We start from the raw sequence: 18,402 nt of genomic DNA on the forward strand, positions 1-18,402 counted from the left end.
GTTGGTGATTATAATTTGAAGGTACACTAATTCCTCTTACCAGCTTTATAACTAATTAATAAAACAAACAGATGATACTTCATTGCAAACATCCGATTCCTCATCTGAGAACCCATTCAAATGTAGTCTAATCCAATACAAACCAAACCATTAACTAATCAACATAAACTCTCTCAGTGTGTTAACGTGGTCTGACATTTGACCGATTAGCACAGAACCACTCGAGCATGATTCGACGGATCGACAATGCTGGTTGTTCCTAATTCGACGGATTAGGAAGTAACCGGTTAAACTGATGCATGTCCCAGTTTGATTAGGTCAGCATTGTTGATGTCAGTGCCTGGATTGTCTGATCAAATCCCAATTGTCCTCCTGTGTATAGTTGACATATTGCCGAGTGTGGCTTTATTCAACAAAACGATAGATTCACTATCATAATGTGAACGAATTTTAGTGGTCCTGAACTAATTATGAGCATTGTATTTATCTTATAAAGAATTATTATCGTGATTTGAACTGTCGATTTCTAACATGATATCAGACACGTGTGATTTGGTCCGTTAAAGTAAAACAGAGGATGCAGGCTTGGCTGTTTCAAACTCTGTGTCATAAAATTACACGATTGTCCTTTCGTATGCCATACCCCCTACCCCACCAGCCTCTTCTCTCTAACTCACACACGCGCACACTCCCAAATCAAATTATGTTTTTTGTATTTATATGGACCATCACCTGCGACAATAGTACCCGATGTGAACACCTCATGTACGGTTAACATTTTGATAATCGCTTCGTCATAATGAATACACATGCCATTTAGAGAGCGTTCAAATGTAAAATGCTATATTTAGGAGATAAATTTGCTGTTTGTGAACGTTAGATGGATAGTCTCATAAATTTCATTTGAAACCGAACACGCACTACAAAATCTATTTATAATACTTTTGTTGGATTGAGTCCCATTCGCGATTCGAACCCGAACCCTCAGCGTCAGACATGTTATGCTTAGATAGCGTTCTTTTGTAACAGAATAATCAACAAAGCACGCACGCACGCACGCACGCACGCACGCACGCACAATATGGAAATATTTCCTCTACCAAATATATACAAAACAGGTTATCAACAGTCAGGTACTGGTTAGATTAGTGAACGAGGTAACCTTTAGTTTATACAAATACTTTGAGAATTCTATAATTGTGAAATGCCATGTTGTTTCAGCAATCATTGTGAATCGGCAGATCATGGGCAAACGGTGAAGTCTTGAACCCAGTGTTGGGCCATCTTTCACTTGTTAATACATGATTCAGGATCATTAATAAACTGATTAAACAATGTAGGGGATAGTACACATCCTTGCCTTACCCTATAGTTGATTTAAATGGGCCCGACATTCCCTCCCTTGTTTTAACTTTATAACGATATTGTTATATTAGGATTTTATAGCACGAAGTATGTTATAACCAAATACATTTAGATTTGAGGTAAGTATACTTCTATCGACAGTGTCAAAAGGCCTTCCTAAAGTCGACAAAGCAAACATAAAGCGATTCAGAAACATCAATAGTTGTTGTGGCCTGTTCGATCGCCTTCCTTATGAAAAGGCAATAATTTCTTCAGCTGATATGAGATTATTAAGGAGGGGACTGACATGTTTTCGTCACCGTTAACAGGGTGAATTCTGGTTTGTGGGATAACCTTCTTACTATTGTATATTGATTTAGAATGACTGAAACCTTTATTTGGTGTGGACTGGTCAAGAGTTAATGGGTTTGTCATATATCTAATTGCGCTAAATGTTTCCAAAATGTATGTGGATCCGACTGCGAGAACAATTCTAGTTTATGCAACTGATTTGTTTTGTAAGCACGATGTTTTCTCCTTATTGCTCTTTTTATGCAGTGTAGAAAATACGATGTGTTTGTCAAGATCACTGGATTTTTTAGCAAAAGTGGTCTCCATGTTCTCTATAGTTGCCGTACACTCTTTATCATACCAGGGATTTTTTGGTTGAGTTTTGTTGTTTAGTACAGTTGCTGTTTATCAATTCCAGAACGTGTGAAAAATTGGACAGGCGTTTACCACTCCTGTGGTTTTGTTGATGGTGATGATGACATTCAAGCTGTAAGGAGGTTTTGTATATTTGGGATTGTTAGGGACATAGTGAAACAGATAAGGACAAACGAGGCGGATGAGCAACTTCTCTAATCAGATGGAGCGACGTTCCGATACAGCTCCTTGTATCGTTGTCAAGCACGTAAGAGGTCTACGATACAAGACGCTGTGTCGAGAATGGCTCCACTTGATTAAAGAAGTTGCTCATCCACAAAGTTTGTCCTTATCTGATTCACCAACTTCCAAACATGCCTCTCAAAAAAGACATAGTGAAAGTCATGCAGATCCCTGTCTGAACCCTTCAAAGGTGCAAAGGGAAAGACTCCAAACGCCGCTTTGTGACAGACACCACCCATCAATTGACCAAACTGTTGAGAACAGTCCGAGAAGTCTGCAGGAAAATGTCCCAGAAACAAGGCCACAGAACTGATTGCATTTCATAAGAACTTTTAGAATTCAAAGTATATTAAGGCTTGAACACGAAAGACCATGCGTCTTTTGAAGGCTTTCCTGTCCACGTTTCAAATTCCCTCTACATCGGATCAAAAGAAACCAAAAGACGCTTTCCATGGATCTAGTAGCTGTAAAGTAACCGAACGCACATATATGCACTCTCTTTTGATTAGCGCGAAGGTTCGATGCTTGAGAAAGTGTTTTCACTGTCTATTCAACGCCTAGCTTAAAGTAAGTGTATATGATGGAAGGAGGGCAAGACATTCCAGTGATGGACACCATGACCCTCAATCTAGGACAAGCATCGAACAAGTCGGCGAATCACCTCTTGAGCTGTTATTGTAAATGGTATTTTCACATAAAATTTATTTTTAAGCATTGTATTTCCACTGTTTATAGATTGTTATATTAAGCCGTTTCTGTAAAATAATACATGACTTTGATCGTATGGTGTTGTTTTACGCAAATCTAATAAAACAAACCTCGAATGCATTTTCCTGATCTGTTGAAGTCCAGGAACCGATGAAGCTCACCCACCAGACGGCCAACACCAAGCACCATCACCATCTCTCTGCCATACAATATTTATTACAAGACACACTGAGGCCGCACACTGATTATAGAGCAAAGCTCATGTTACGTCCCCCATTAGAGGACTTACCCAGAGGAATGTCATCCCCGTCACTGATATGTGGGATATTATTTCTGTCAACCCAGCCATAGGATGCAGTGACGTGGTACATTATCTCCGTCGATCCAATAGGTGGAAGATGCAGTGATGTTGTATATTACCTATGTAGATCCAATCATTTGAGGATGCTGTGATGTGGTATATTACCTCTGTAGGTTCAATCAGTTGAGGATGCGGCGGTGTGGTATCTTACCTCGGTAGATCCAATCAGTTGAGGATGCATTGATGTAGTATATGATCTCAGTAATTCCAATCAGCTGAGGATGCAGTGGTGTGGTATATTACACTTGTAGCTCCAATCAGTTGAGGATGCAGTGATGTGGTATATTATCTCAGTAGATCGATACAATCAAAGATGCAGTGTCGGGTTATAATAACTGTAGATCCAGTCATTTGAGGATGCAGTGACGTACTTGGTATATTAATTCTGTAGATGCAATCGTTTGAGAGTGGTAATACCTCGTTTGAAAAGGGCTTGTATTCAACGTGAGATAACTGAAAGGGTCACTAGAATGCCATGCTGAAGAAGAACATTTTGAGTTTAGATTTGAACGTGGACAATGTTTACTCTGATATTACGTGAAGTGGGAGATTCTTTCAGAGGAGAGGTCCTACACGTTCTGATGAGCGGCCACAAAACGTTTTTGTAAGCTTGTCATCAATAATCCTGTGTATTTATTGTGTTGTCTTTTGTGTGAGTCTGTCCATACCCATCCCCAAAACCATACCCATACCCACAGCCAGCAGTAATCCGGATTTGTAAAATGGTTGGGGCCAGCCTAGGTTCTTTCCGGCCAATGCATGAAAAAAGTTCATCATGACAATGGTGGTTCGTTATGGCATGTGGATATACTTAATCCCATACCATCAGAATATTTAGTGTAGCGGTCCGATATGATAAATATATTTTTGGTCGAAGATATGGTTTCCGACAAATGTACATAAATGGTTCCTGAAAACTCAGTGACATATTACCCTTGGCAGCCTTGGTGGCTGAGTGGGTTAGATCGTTGGCTGTGTATATACTGGCGATTGTCTGCTTCACAGTGTTAGTTTCACTATGGGATTTATAGCCCACCAAGTACTATATCAATCACCAAGTTTGTTTGTACTATCAGGCTACATGCCCCACAGCATAGCTGACAGAAAAAGGTGGAGGTGGCGTAGCCTAGTGGTTAAAGCGTTCGCTCTGGTTCCATTCCCCACATTGGTACAATATGTGAAGCCCGTTCCGACCCCCCCCCCCCCCCCCCCCGACCCCCGTGATATTGCATAACTCACTTATTTAAAGTTTCAAAGCAACCAACCTTCACACCTACCTTTACTGATCCATACATAATTTGTAACTGCTGGTACATTTACCATGACATCCAGTTATAGGATATATTAGTTTAATGTTCACACTTGCGCCATCCTGTTTGTGTCATCTGTCATCTTATCGTTCAGACATGATTCTATTTACTCATAATACACTCACCATAAATTGGAAATGAGTTGAACTGTACGGTATTACCGGTAGACCGGTATATCTCAATACGCCTTTTACACGATACGTTTTTTATATATTTTTTTCTGAGAACCGGTAAAGAACACAAATGAAGTATTTATGGTTTCAATTGAATCTTCACAAATTCACGACAGATGGTTTCCTTCGTTATTCAATGACAAAACTGCATAATGTAATACCATAAATTGTTTGAAAAGGAAAAAAGCATCCATGACTATGCAAACTAATTTTTAGATTCCTGGTATCATATGTTATCATAGCATATGTGTATGTTTAAGGACTTAGATCTACAAGGTAGAACATAGGAATGACACGTACAATTAGTGCCACTCACTGTCAAACACTTAAGGTCCCAGTATATAGCAGTACGTATTGCAATACGGGTACCTGAATCGCAATATCTTGCAATGCAATTTTGTTGCAATACACAGACCTAGAAATGAGTTTTACATGGTGAAACGATGATTGTTGATGTTGATCACTCAAATTTCACAATACATTAATAATCTTTGAATGTAACCTGTTGTTGCTGAACTGTCTGATTATTTGTGAGAGGCCGGCCTGCTCATACACACTTTCCGTTCCGAATAAAAACAAGTTTTTCGACTCACACGCAGTGTCAAAATCTCTTGGCTGACATAGGTACTTTGAATTTCCCGCATGGAGCATCTTTAGATCACCGTCACTGCACATGCGCGGACGTGGACGGGAAGTTAAACATGGCGGATGTCTAATTACCAACGGGAGAGGATTTGGATTAGTGAGTGTAGAAAGGTAATGGCAGCTCATTTATCTCGTGTAGAATCCTATGGGGCGAGTCAGACACGAACGAGAAATCCCTTAATGTGTCTATGGCTAATTTTCCAGTATGTTCCTTGTACATCGATTTGTAGAAAATTAAGATAATAACAACTTGGCTTTGAAATTGTAGGATTAGGGGAAGACAGACGACAGAACCGTTACATTGCTGAGCAGTTGAACGGATGCACTAATTTGTTTACTAATGACATTAGACAAGTATAACTTTTTAAGGTGGATGTTCGGAAACAAGAAGTACGTGGCCACTTCACATTGTTTATATCTGAATCATACACCGCCCTGTTCAAATCTCACCTTCTACTAGTGCACCCACGATCATTGGCTAGATTAATGTTGCGTGCCACGAAAAACGAAAACATGTACTTAGTATGTAAACCATCTAGTATTATACGACATTTTGTGTTACATTTTGTGTTTTACCAGAAACTTGAATGTGAAGTGAATATTATTTGGAGGATTTCTGAGGATATTTAGTGTGGTTTAGCTAACAAGGTAACTCTCTGCACAACCCACATGAGTTGTTGACAGATTTGTCTTTGCAGAATAATTAGTTATTTTGTTGAGTTTTCATGCGTTAAATTGATATAATTATGATGTCTTTGTTCATGAACTGTTTATGTCATTGAATATTCTATTGGACTGGGGAGGAACATTTTGAAACAAGGCACCGCAAAAATTATTTCATTTCAATTATATTCACAATATGTTTATATCGGGAACCAGATGGAAAGCTTCTTTGTATTTAATGTTTTGTGGTATAATTTAGATAGAGATTCTTCAACTACAGCAATTGCTTCATTGTATATTCATTTGCTTATAGTACAGGACAATGTTGAACATATGTAGTCCTCAGTATTTTTAAGGGTACTGTAGATCATAGTGTCTTCCAACACAAACAAGCTTGCACCACGGGGCGTGTTCATGTTCCAGTAAGAAGTGGACAGTCAATCAAAATTATGCATTGTCTTTATGTGATTGGGAGTGCATCCATTCCTTAGTTGGAACAACCTATCAATAAATATGGCTTGATTCAAATCTCTAGTTGACCTATTCCCAGTTATCATACTTTGACATGTTCAATGATTCAAAATAACCTTAACTATTTAATAGTCTGTATGATGGTAAAACCCCTGTCTGTCCCGAAACCCATCTACTACTTGAGATGAGCCAGCACAGTGAACGCGTTTGTGACAAGAAGACGGGGCAAGTAATGTGGATGAATACAATTTTTTGGTACAGGTAGATGGGCGAATAAGCATGTGCAATACATGAATTCAACGATGACAACCAGTCTCCCTCTTGTTTCAAATGGAATGTTCTGGAGGGCGTTCCCACATATAATTGGGGTCATTGTTGTGGCTCATCTAACACTAGTACTTGTCAAGCAGTAGCTCCCTGTATACCACAAACATTCGACAGAATCTGTGATCCACTGCCAGCTGTCAACACTGGTGTCATACTCTCTGTAGGAAGGTCATTTTATATATTTGAATGTGTAAAGAGTATGTGAAAATTCCACAGTATGAGATGGTCATGAAATGTACATGTAAAATTTATTTTATGTAAATTATGTAATTGACATTTGTGAATATGTCATCTATCTTTATTGACAGGGTCAGTGTGTCAGAGTGAGTGAGTGAGTTTAGTTTTACGCCGCACTCAGCAATATTACAGCTATATGGCGGCGGTCTGTAAATAATCGAGTCTGGACCAGACAATCCAGTGATCAACAACATGAGCATCGATCTGCGCAATTGGGAACCGATGACATGTGTCAACCAAGTCAGCGAGTCTGACCACCCGATCCCGTTAGTCGCCTCTTACGACAAGCTGAGTCGCCTTTTATGGCAAGCATGGGTTGCTGAAGGCCTATTCTACCCCGGGACCTTCTCGGGTCCAGTGTGTCAAAAGCTTAAGAACATGGTTGTATTTATTCTGTGTCAACTGACACAGAAACTGCATTGAATATTGTCAAAATCTGCACTAAATTTTGGTCAGAGCCCATGCAGGTATTCCTGCTGGAGTTAACATGTGAAGGACCCATTCCAAGTAGTAAGACACAACTTGCCATAATCTCTCAACATATGTTGACTCATTCAGTGATGAGGAGGATCACTTTAGATTTGACTAAATTTGTAAAGCATGTATCATGTTACTTTCAAGTTGTTACCGCAACATAACAACTGATAATCATTGATATTGGTTGTGCTGGGTGACTTGAAGTAGAGACCATGAAATGTGCTGAGAATGTGATTTGCATTATTTAGCATTGACATTGCTTTAGTATTGATCCATGTGATTGTGTTTTGTCAATGAATTAATCATCATCATTTTGTCGGGATCACATTTGTTTATTGAAACGAATAGTTTAAATATATATAGGAATAACAGTTAACACCACCTGGATCATACAAATTTCCAGACCTATATTTGTTGTAATTTTTTTCTATGGGATGTATTTGCAGATTTACAGTGTTCCCAGAAATTATTGAGAAAATCTTTGTTTTTTTTCTAATGATGCTAAGATTGGAAAAAGGGCTTTCACTATGCACTAAGCATACTAAATAAGGGAGACAACTCTTGAAGGCTTAGAAGGCAGCTCATTACGTCAAGAATTATCTCCCTTGTCTGAGCAGACAGCTTCCTGTGTTGACATGGCACAATTTACAGCAAGAGAGAAAAGAAAGCTCATTCTAGATGATTTTGAAAGGGATGAGGCTGATGCTAAAGTGTTAGCTTGTAGACATGGTATTCCTCTGTCTACAATTTACAGAACTTTGAAGAATATTCAAACAGGAACCGGGATAGAGCACAAAGCAGGGGCAGGGCGGCCTAGGAAATTCAGTGTTGTGGATCGCCAAAGACTTGGGCAGATTGTGAGTAGGGGCAAATTGAAAAGTGTTGAGAACATCAGAAATGAAATGATTAGCAGAGGAAGTCCTCAGGTATGCAATGAAACAGTTAGGCAGGAATTACAGAGACTTAATTGGGTGAAAAAACATGGAATTCCCTCGCTGTTGATGAAAGATGCACAAAAGGAAAAACGTTTAAACTGGTGTCAGGCTCATGAAAATCAAAATTGGGATAACGTTTTCTTTTCGGATGAAAGTTCTGTTTGGCTTTTCCCTAATTGTGTGAAAATTTGGACCAAAGATACTGTCAAACCTATCTACCAGCGACCAAAACATAGCCCGAAGTTTCACATGTGGGGTGGCATATCGGCTCGCGGAGTGACGCCATTGTGTGTTTTCACGGGAAACTTGACAAAAGAAAGATACATTGACATTCTAAATGGTCACCTTCTTCCGACAGCACAAACATTGTATGAAGATGATTGGATTTTCCAGCATGATAATGACCCAAAACACACTGCGCGCTACACAAAACAATGGTTGTCGGGCGAAAATGTTCAAGTTTTAGACTGGCCCAGTTACAGCCCAGACCTAAACCCAATTGAGAATGTGTGGGGAGTCATGAAGGACAGAATAAACCAAAAGGGACTGAGAAATGTTGAATATATGAAGGCCGAGGTGGTCCAATATTGGGATACCCTGTCACACGATTACCTACAAACTTTGATGGGTAGTGTGCCTAGGCGTATTCAGGCATGCATTGCTGAGCGAGGAGGTCTAACAAAGTACTAAAACAAGACTGAGACTGTAAAAGGATGATGTTTTAACATGTTTATGTAAGTAAAACGCCTGAAGTTAATAAACGTAATGAGTTACATGACGCAACATGATTCTCAATAATTTCTGGGAATACTATATTAACAGGTTACTATCCTTTTCCTATGAAGATGAAGAGAATGTTGTAAGAACTTTGATAAGCCTTGAAATTGGAATTTACTTACAACAATAACATTCTACCTAACTGTTTTGTTGATATCAATGTCATGCTAAATCAGATGGCATATTTGCAGAGGTTATTTGCATATTTTCCTATGAAATATTAAATAAAGCATTTGGGACTTTGCCAAGATTTTATGATGGAATGGTATGATCATACTGAGTATGTCATACTGAGAAATTAGATTCAAGGGGCATGAAAACATTCAGGATTTGGTCAGTGGGGTTGAATCATAGATTGAACCTGGTAATGAGAGACCTCTTCTACCATGGCAATAGTTGAACATTTCTTGTCATTATTGAAATACAAATAGATAAAACCCTTCAAAATAGAAATTATTAGTCATTTAAGGTGTCCATGTCAAAACCCTTATGTAATAAGTAGTGTTTTGGGAGGTTCTTTCATTCAAGTACTTGCCTTTATTTATCACTGAAAAGTTGAAGGACGCAGTTCATTTCTAGCACTGGCTGTCATGAATATAGGCGTCAGCTATTTTTCTAGTTGTATTGTAGATATGGCAGTAAGTCTGTGTTGAGGAAGACATGACAATCCAGCCCATATTGTATACTTCAGTCAGTAGACCTAACAAACTGCTTGATGACAATTATGAACAGAGAAGTGCTGTTCCTCCTTTCATGAGAGGGAAGCTATGTGATCACACCAGTGTGAGTGGTATGTTTCCCCATACTATGTGAAAGGGGCTCATTGCTTAAGAATAATATGAAAGTGATGATGAGAGACACATACATCTAAACAACAGGCTTTCCATGTACATTTCTTAAGTCAATTGTTCTCACATTACTGGAATTCAACAATCTTTTTAAAAGCTTCTTGCCACAGGGCAACTGATTTTAAGAAAGTAACTTGTCCTGACTAATTTTCCATTTTATGACATGATAATGAAATTATGAAAGAATAAATGAACATGGTATTTTATGTTAATGTTTACTGGACAATTTATCGAAAAGTGATGAAGAGCCAAGAAAGATAACCCTACTTTATAACCTTTGCAAAATTTGACAGCTACATTTTGAGAAGATATGAAATGAATTCCAAGTTTATTTTCAGTTTGAAACCCTAAGAGGAAATTACCAATAGTCCATGAACTAGTAAGATACCATTATTTGATTTGCCCGAAATGAAACTGACTTGTCCTGGGCGTCAAGCGATGGGATTTTTTAACTTCTGTATTACCACTGATCAGTTTCTTGTGCCTTCATTGTGCCTTTGTGTATGTCTTTAAAAAAATATTGCAATATATTGCACTACATATCGCAATATATGCTGCCACATCACAATATATTGCAATATGAAAATTCTCTGCAAAACCCACCCCAAGTACAAACACATAGCAAGAATATAGTGTTGTACATTTTTACAGTGTAGAGATATACAACAATAATATAGTGTTGCACATAATTACAAGGTACAGACTTATAGCTGGAATATGATGGTGTACATATTTACAATCTACAGACATATAGCTCAGATATAGTATTGTACATAAAAGCAGAACTAGAGTGTGTACTACAGAGAGAAACAAACTCTCTTCATGGTGTATTCATACGCATCCATGTCACTGGCGACTGATGATGTATTGTCTAGACATCAGACCAGAACATGCTAGGATATGACAGCTAACAAGCAGAGCACTCAAGACATTTGATGTGTTGTATTAAGCTGTGGAGCATTTACTTAGAGTGGAATGTGATCACCAGCAATAAGTGGTTATTGTTAGATGAAATCTGATCTGCCACAAGATGTTAGTAATCAGAGTCCAGATTGATTGTGTGTATGTGCCCCTGTATAGGTCAGCTGCATGTCCCAGCGCTTGTGGTGGAGACACCCTCTCTCCTGTTCACCATATGCCAACTTCTTGCAGATGATTTAGGCATTTAATCTAAACAACTGAACATGTATCTTGTGACAATACACCTGGCGCTGCTGTATGACTATGAGTTTTGTGCATTTGATTTTGCTTTAATTTTGATACACATTATGATATGGTATGATGACTATAGTGTTATAGTGGGGAAAAGTTTGTTGTGCTACATGTTAACAGCCCTCCATCTGTCTTTCATCGCCAGGGTCAGAATAACAGGTGACAGCTGTACTTGCTGATCTGGTCAGCTGACCAGGTGGTGTCTGGTCCTGTGTGGGAAGAACACAATATCTGTGTATGCACTCCAAAAGTTTCTTGTTACTTTACAGTCAGTTACTGTGCTCAAAATGAAGGGGAACACCTGGGTCATTGTGGTCTATCAAGACTTTTATTGGGGTGATCCAGTCATTATTTTCTCAGATTGTTGTTGGCAATAGGGAGGTTGTGTAATGAAATGATATAGTTTAGTGTCATGTGTCATATTGTGTCATGTGATGTTTGATCTTTACTTAAAGGTCATATGCAACCAAAAAATCAAACATAATTAAAACACAATTATCACTTATTTATGACATATAACATACATTGCTGCTTGCAAAAATTCAAATAAACAAAATTATAAGCGTACAATCGCGATTCAAAAGTGCAATAATTTGTAATTGGGCTTACTTCCCTCGAAATGAAGCTTTCGGGAGACCGAACCCTGTCACATCGGGTGGATGTGCACTCAAGTGTAACGACGGCTTCCGATTGGCTGGTTCATTTGCTGATACGCTGAGGGTTCATTGTGTGTACAGAAAGAAGATCTGTTTGGCATTTTAGAAGTATGGCGAGTCGCAAGAAAGTAAGACTCTTTATGAATAAAAACTTCATTTGTTGTACTTGATGTGTCGTTTCAGTAGGGATTCACATAGCGTTGTCAAACAAAATCATTTAACTAGAAGAAGTTGTTATCCATAAAAAAATGTAGATGTTGGGTTTTATAAATACATGTTCTCTGAATTTGCTTTCGATCCAATCAAAACTCATCTCAGTAGAGATGGTAAACTACTACGTGGCTGGAAATTGTCATTCGTCAATGTACAAAGCGGGACTTGAAATTGACAAAAGTTTGCACCAGTTCCCGTCAGATCCAGTCATTCGAGAAAAATTGATGTAGTTTGTTTGCAACCTACAGACATAAAGACATGTCACGTGTATCACGCCTGCCTAATTACAAAATATGGCAGAGACAGGACTCGGATGCACGAGTCATAAATCAATTTATTTTGTTTATGGCGTATAGCCTGATAGGTGTTATGTTCTAATTGCATGTGGTCAATGATTGAAGCTGTGTATATTGTCTTTAGCAGACAGGCAGGCAGACATATAGGTGTCAATGAACCAGACACTGAGCTTTCTCTGTGACAGAGGCTGCTTACCACAATCAACAAGGTTTTTTTTTTATGTAATGAGTAGATTATTTACTTGTTTGTGTACACAACCAAGATTAGACTACTGCTCACGACCTCATATTCCGGGCTTGCATAGTGTTTCAAGCTCTGTGAACCTATTCACTGCGCATGCGTTACTGGCGTTTTGATTATTTTTTTTGGTAAGTGCATACCGAAAGGTATCAGATCTGAAAAGTTGTATTTTACGTTGCATGTGACCTTTAACTAACAGAACCTATATATTTTTGTGAAGAATTTGATGCTGTCAATATTACCAGACGTCCATTCTACACCTTTATGTGTAGCTGTGTAGTGGACACTCACTTCTGCAATGTGCAAATCCTCAGTTAGGTTGTTTAAATCTCGAAACCCCCAAAAGAATCCCCTGATTTTCATCCTATGTTACAAGAGCAACATGGTAACATGCTAACATGGGTAACATATCCTGTACAAACACAGAGACTTACACTACAAGGGTAAATGTCTAGCCACCGAACCCTGCTATCATAGTCAACTTTGATGCAGGTCATACATTATAATCTGATTAATTTCGAATAGCATCATTGGTCATTGTGGCTGAATGGGTTAGGTTGCTGACTTTGTGTGCTGGCAATGAGGTGCCCCTGAGAGTGTGGGGTCTGAAAAAAAGTACTAGAATCTCTACCTTGCTAGGAAAGTGTTATCCCAAATATTAACATGATTATCTATTAACATGATTATTAATATCTTACTTGTTGTAGCTGTTTGTAGCGGTTATTATTTCACCTTTATCATTTACATGCTTCTGATCCTATGTCTGTTGTCAAAGTGAAAACAAAGCTCCAAATGAATTTGACTTTAGACTGTGCAAATAGGGCATTTTATCATTGTTATGCCTTATGTTTCCTGCTGGTAGTTGCCCCAGTTTGTGTCAACATGGAAGCAGAGAAATAATCTCTCCCTGACTAGCAGTGACCATGGTGACGGGCTGTCAAAGTCATGTGTACTTCTGATAAATGATTAAAACTTAAGGTGTATTTTCCCTCACTTTTCAATTCCTTATAAACAATGTTTCAGTTTGAGCATCATTTGCAACATCCAATAAACATTGCTTATATTAATATAGGGTTTATCACAAATTGAACTCTTCCCTGACACGTTTGTAACCATAGTAACTGAGCGACGAAGGCAAGGATGAGAGAACTTTACTGTGAAAGTGTATTATAAACTGATGCAAGGGTCAGTCATCAGTGGAGTGCTGTTTCCATCTCTCCCTCATTGACAGGCATTCAAGTGCCCTTGTGTGGCTGCAGATGACATGTTGACAACATTCTCAGCGTGTATCAATGATTGTAATCGCAAGCTAAGTGTTGTCAGAGAAGGAAAAACATTTGAGCTTCCTTGATTGTGGCAGTAACATTACTAAAGATGCACTATCAGATACCTTTAAACGCACTGACTGTAAATATTGTAGAAATATCACTAGTACTCAGGAAATGGTTCAACATTAAGTGAATAATTTACTTCAGCACTGATAAAGTCTCATAAGAGACACAGACACTGTGTTCAGATCTTGTGACAAGTTGTCTTCAACTGGTAGTTATTAAACCTGATTGCAAGTTGCTTGTCAAGCTCCTTGCTAAACAGTGGCCTGCTCTCTTTCAAGTCCACAGTGACATGCTGTTGTAATATTCTAGAATCTGTTGTACTTCAACATACTCAGATAACAGCTGAGATCAATCCTCCAAATTTGTTCTTTGTACTGATTCTATCTTCAAAGTATATAAGGCTTGTTGTCAAACATGGGTTTCACATGTTAGCTTTGTTAATGTACATTCCTGTGACACAGAGGCTTTATCAATACCTGCGCCCCAAAGGGACAGTATGGCCACCTTGACACCCAGGAGGGACAGTATGGCCACCTTGACACCAAAGGGAAAGACAGTATGCCCTCTTGGACACCCAGGAGGGACAGTATGCCCACCTTGAAACCCAGGTGGCTGCACATCTCACGTCCTTACAGCTGGGTTAGAGACAAGTGACTGTTGGCTACATGTGTGTAGCCAGCTTTAGCTTTAGTCATGGTCAGTGTGGTGATTGTTGAGGTTTTGTTGGTAAGATCTATCATTGTTATTAACACTGAGTCATTCTACCATGACGCTTCATTATGATTTCCAAGGTGATCTTCCCCGTCCTCGAGACGGGGGCTGGCTAGGAGTGGTTACCACCTGTATACCTGCGCATGTTGTATTTGAAAAGGGTAATATTTGCTGTGACCACACAGACTGATCCCAACACTAGAGGCAAGCCATTCTATTTGAGACAGCCTGGTATTTCTACTGTATGAAACACTTGGCCAAGATGGTTATATATCAGCATACCTGCAGTCACACAGGTAACATTCTCACTAACAGTGATAAACTCGTGGAAAGTTAGTTAAGAGTAATAACAAGGCAGGTATGGCCAGCTGACCATGGATAGGTACAGGTGAAACTAGTTGACAATGGTGTGGACACAGATAAGACTTAACTGACAATTGTAATGATGTAGGTAACATTTAAGGACAACAGTAAAGATGTAGGTATGTCTATTGTTGACACTGGACATAAGTAAATCTGTTGTTGACAGTGGCAGCATTGAAGGTGAAGTCGTAAAGATGCTAGTTAATCAAGTTAGCAGTAGTCTTGCTGTACACCTATTGACAGTGTTATGAAATATGTGTACAGTTGAACCCCGTTTACCTGGACCCCACATATCCGGAAACCCCTCCTTCCGGACAATTTTTATGTGAAACGAAACTTACGTTGATTAATTGTACTCGCTTAACCGGACCCCGCGCTTCTGGACCGGGACGGCAAATTTTCAAACCATTTCCATACATTTCCATTGAAAAATGATCCAGTTATCCGGACGGAGAGATCTGTGCAACGTGCATGTGTATGTGTCACGTCAATACCGTTTACCGCACGACTATGTGATTTCTTAATCTATCAGAAGGCTTTTGGTGTGAATTGATTAATTAGCCATCAAAACACTAGTGACTTATAAATCGACCCCTAATTCTGTCGCGATGCAAGTTAAAAATAGCCTACCACATGATCTAAGTCATGTGATCCTGTCCGGAAATTTACTTTCTGCAGACAGCATAAATTCGATACGATTTCGTATGTTTTTAGGCCATTTAAAATTAACAACAGAATATGCACTTGGCAAAATAGAAACTTTGTGTCATTGATTTACGTTTTTCATCTAACTTACCATCTGAAGCTCCCCACGCTACATGATTAAGCCTGAGACAACTTGACAGATGATAACCTACGTTCCACCCTCCATGTATTATAGGTACACTTATATGTTTTATGCTTTCACTTAATTTTCACGTTTTGGATGTTTGATCCAGTTAACTGGACATCTCGCTATCCGGACGATTTTCGAGTGAAACCAAAATGTCCGGGTAAACAGGGTTTGACTGTATTAGTGTAAAGTTACTTTGTACATGGAAAACAGCATAATAATATGTAAAAAATCTATATTGATTCTTTTGTAGCATGGGCTACTGAATGTCTTCTCGAAAGATGTTTACAACTACATGCAAGAGTGACTGCAACAATTGCTTTTGAAAATACAAATGTGATGTTGTATGTCTAGAGAGCTAATGTCCTTATTTTCATACACTCCAGAGAGCTGATGTCTGGTGGCAAGACCAGTGTGTGAGAGTTGATCATGACTCACTCCAGCGGCCATGACGGACACTCTCAACCACCAGACCAAGACTCGGATTCTGGAAGAGCTTGTTCGAAACACCGGAGCAGACAGGGGCTTTGCCCTCAGGCTCCTGCAAGGTGAGTGCTTACCTGGATATCTGACCCTGAGTCACCTTCAGTCCATTAAGTCACTGGTTGCATCAGAGATGTTTAAACTTGAAGTTTTTGGGGACCAGTACAACCTCAATACATACATGAACTATTCACGTGTTTCAGAAAACAACTGGCAGCTTCAGGACAATTACAAGGATATAGAGAAACGGTGTATTGAATCAGTGCAAGGGGTCAGAAATATGCAAAACCATCCAAATAATCGAGGCACTCCAATCCCCGTTCATCACATGGGGACTACTCCTAGGTCATTGCCAGGCCAGCGGGGAGGGGGAGCATTCCCCCCAAGCTTCACAAATACTGGTGTAGGGAGGGCTGGTGGGTACACAGTTCCATCTAACCGACCAGGCTACGAAACCATGCCCATGCAGCGTCACACCATGGCCCAGTCAGGCTTCCCTGGTGTCTCAGATGATTTTCAACAAAACACAAGATCAAGGTCACAAGTAGATCCAGCTTATCGACCCACAGAGAGAATAGTACCAATCCATGTTGAAAGAGGGCCTGCTGTCAAGCTACCTGCTCCAACAATACCACAGTCTCAGAACCGGTCCAGTGAACCCAGACCCTTTCAACACCAGCAGTATCAACAACAGCAGCAACAACCATCTCCACAGCAGCACCATCGAGTCCTGCCCAACCCTCCACCACAGCAAGGCTTCAGGCCCCCACAGTTCCAGCGTCAGACCCAGGTCCAGGAGACCATGCCCCTCTCTCTGGAGGAGCAGAAATCTCAGAAAGCCATGCCCCCACCTCAACCTCCTGGGACGGCTGACAAACCGAAGGATGCCAGCAGTGTCACTTCAGTCAGCAAACCAGCTGGAGATCATAGTAAGTTTGCTGTATGATGGAACTAGAGGCAGAGAATCTCATAGAGTCATCCCTCGCATACTCGCACTTCACGATACTGCAGATTTGGTTAAACCGCGGGGTAAATCGTGGCTCCCATAAAATAAAATTGAACTTCGATCACACGCCTTCACAAAATCGAATATAGCTCATCAACAAATCCACTGTTGCACTCTGGTAAATAACGTAAACCAGTGAAGTTCAGTGCGGATGGCAACTGACCGTGTTTATCGTACATATCCATTGTGTTTCAGATGCTTAAAACATGCAGGGTTTTCTCAATTATAATCATACCAACATCGCAGTATGAAAGACAAGACATGCCATCAGTGGAGTTACGACTAGTACTTACAATGTTGACTGTGATTCAACACATAGCGCGATTAAACACAGTCATCCCAGAACGTATGGTGTCAGAAAACATGTTTTATTTGATTAAATTCAATCCCATTTCTATTCATAAAACTGTTGACAGAAACGACAGATACTGTGAGAGAATGGCATTACCCCATTCCATACGTGTACAACTTCCGCTTACCACTTTCGTGAGGGTCTGTTTTTCGTGCCTACTGCAATAGCAGCAATTTCACATTGTTCTTAGCAACTATGAACAGATTACAGCCTCATAATCCATGGATTCCGAGACCCGCGTTATTAACTCATTGGAGTCATTTTGAAAATTAAAAGGCCAACATCAACATCAATCAAGTTGCAAGTACCGCAGGAAGTCAGCAGTGACTTGTCAAATTGTCTCCTACGTAAAATGTCTCCAGACAGGTAATGGCCTGTAGTAGTATAGGGAATCCACTTTATCTATGTTGTAAGTTTTGACTGACCATATAGGATCGGTGGCCCGCTTACGGCTATCACCCTCGTGTTCCCCCGGCTGGTATAGATACCTCACTAGGGCCCTATCTGGTATCTGTTTCTCCTTCCCACGCAATGGAGCG

General features: G+C 39.7%; 1 protein-coding gene across 2 annotated transcripts in view; it reads left to right on the forward strand.

The window, feature by feature from the left end:
• The first annotated feature begins 5,461 nt into the window (after window positions 1-5,461).
• LOC137278685 (OTU domain-containing protein 7B-like) overlaps window positions 5,462-18,402 on the forward strand; it is a 38,773-nt gene continuing 25,832 nt past the window's right edge. For both annotated transcript variants that reach the window (XM_067811193.1, XM_067811194.1), the window contains exons 1-3: window positions 5,462-5,540; window positions 16,409-16,570; window positions 16,709-17,434. In XM_067811193.1, the coding sequence (XP_067667294.1) occupies window positions 16,471-16,570; window positions 16,709-17,434 (826 nt within the window). In that variant the 5' untranslated portion in view covers window positions 5,462-5,540; window positions 16,409-16,470. The remainder of the gene's footprint in view (window positions 5,541-16,408; window positions 16,571-16,708; window positions 17,435-18,402) is intronic.

Source organism: Haliotis asinina, chromosome 3 (genome assembly GCF_037392515.1).
Source record: "Haliotis asinina isolate JCU_RB_2024 chromosome 3, JCU_Hal_asi_v2, whole genome shotgun sequence".
NCBI lineage: Eukaryota > Metazoa > Mollusca > Gastropoda > Lepetellida > Haliotidae > Haliotis > Haliotis asinina.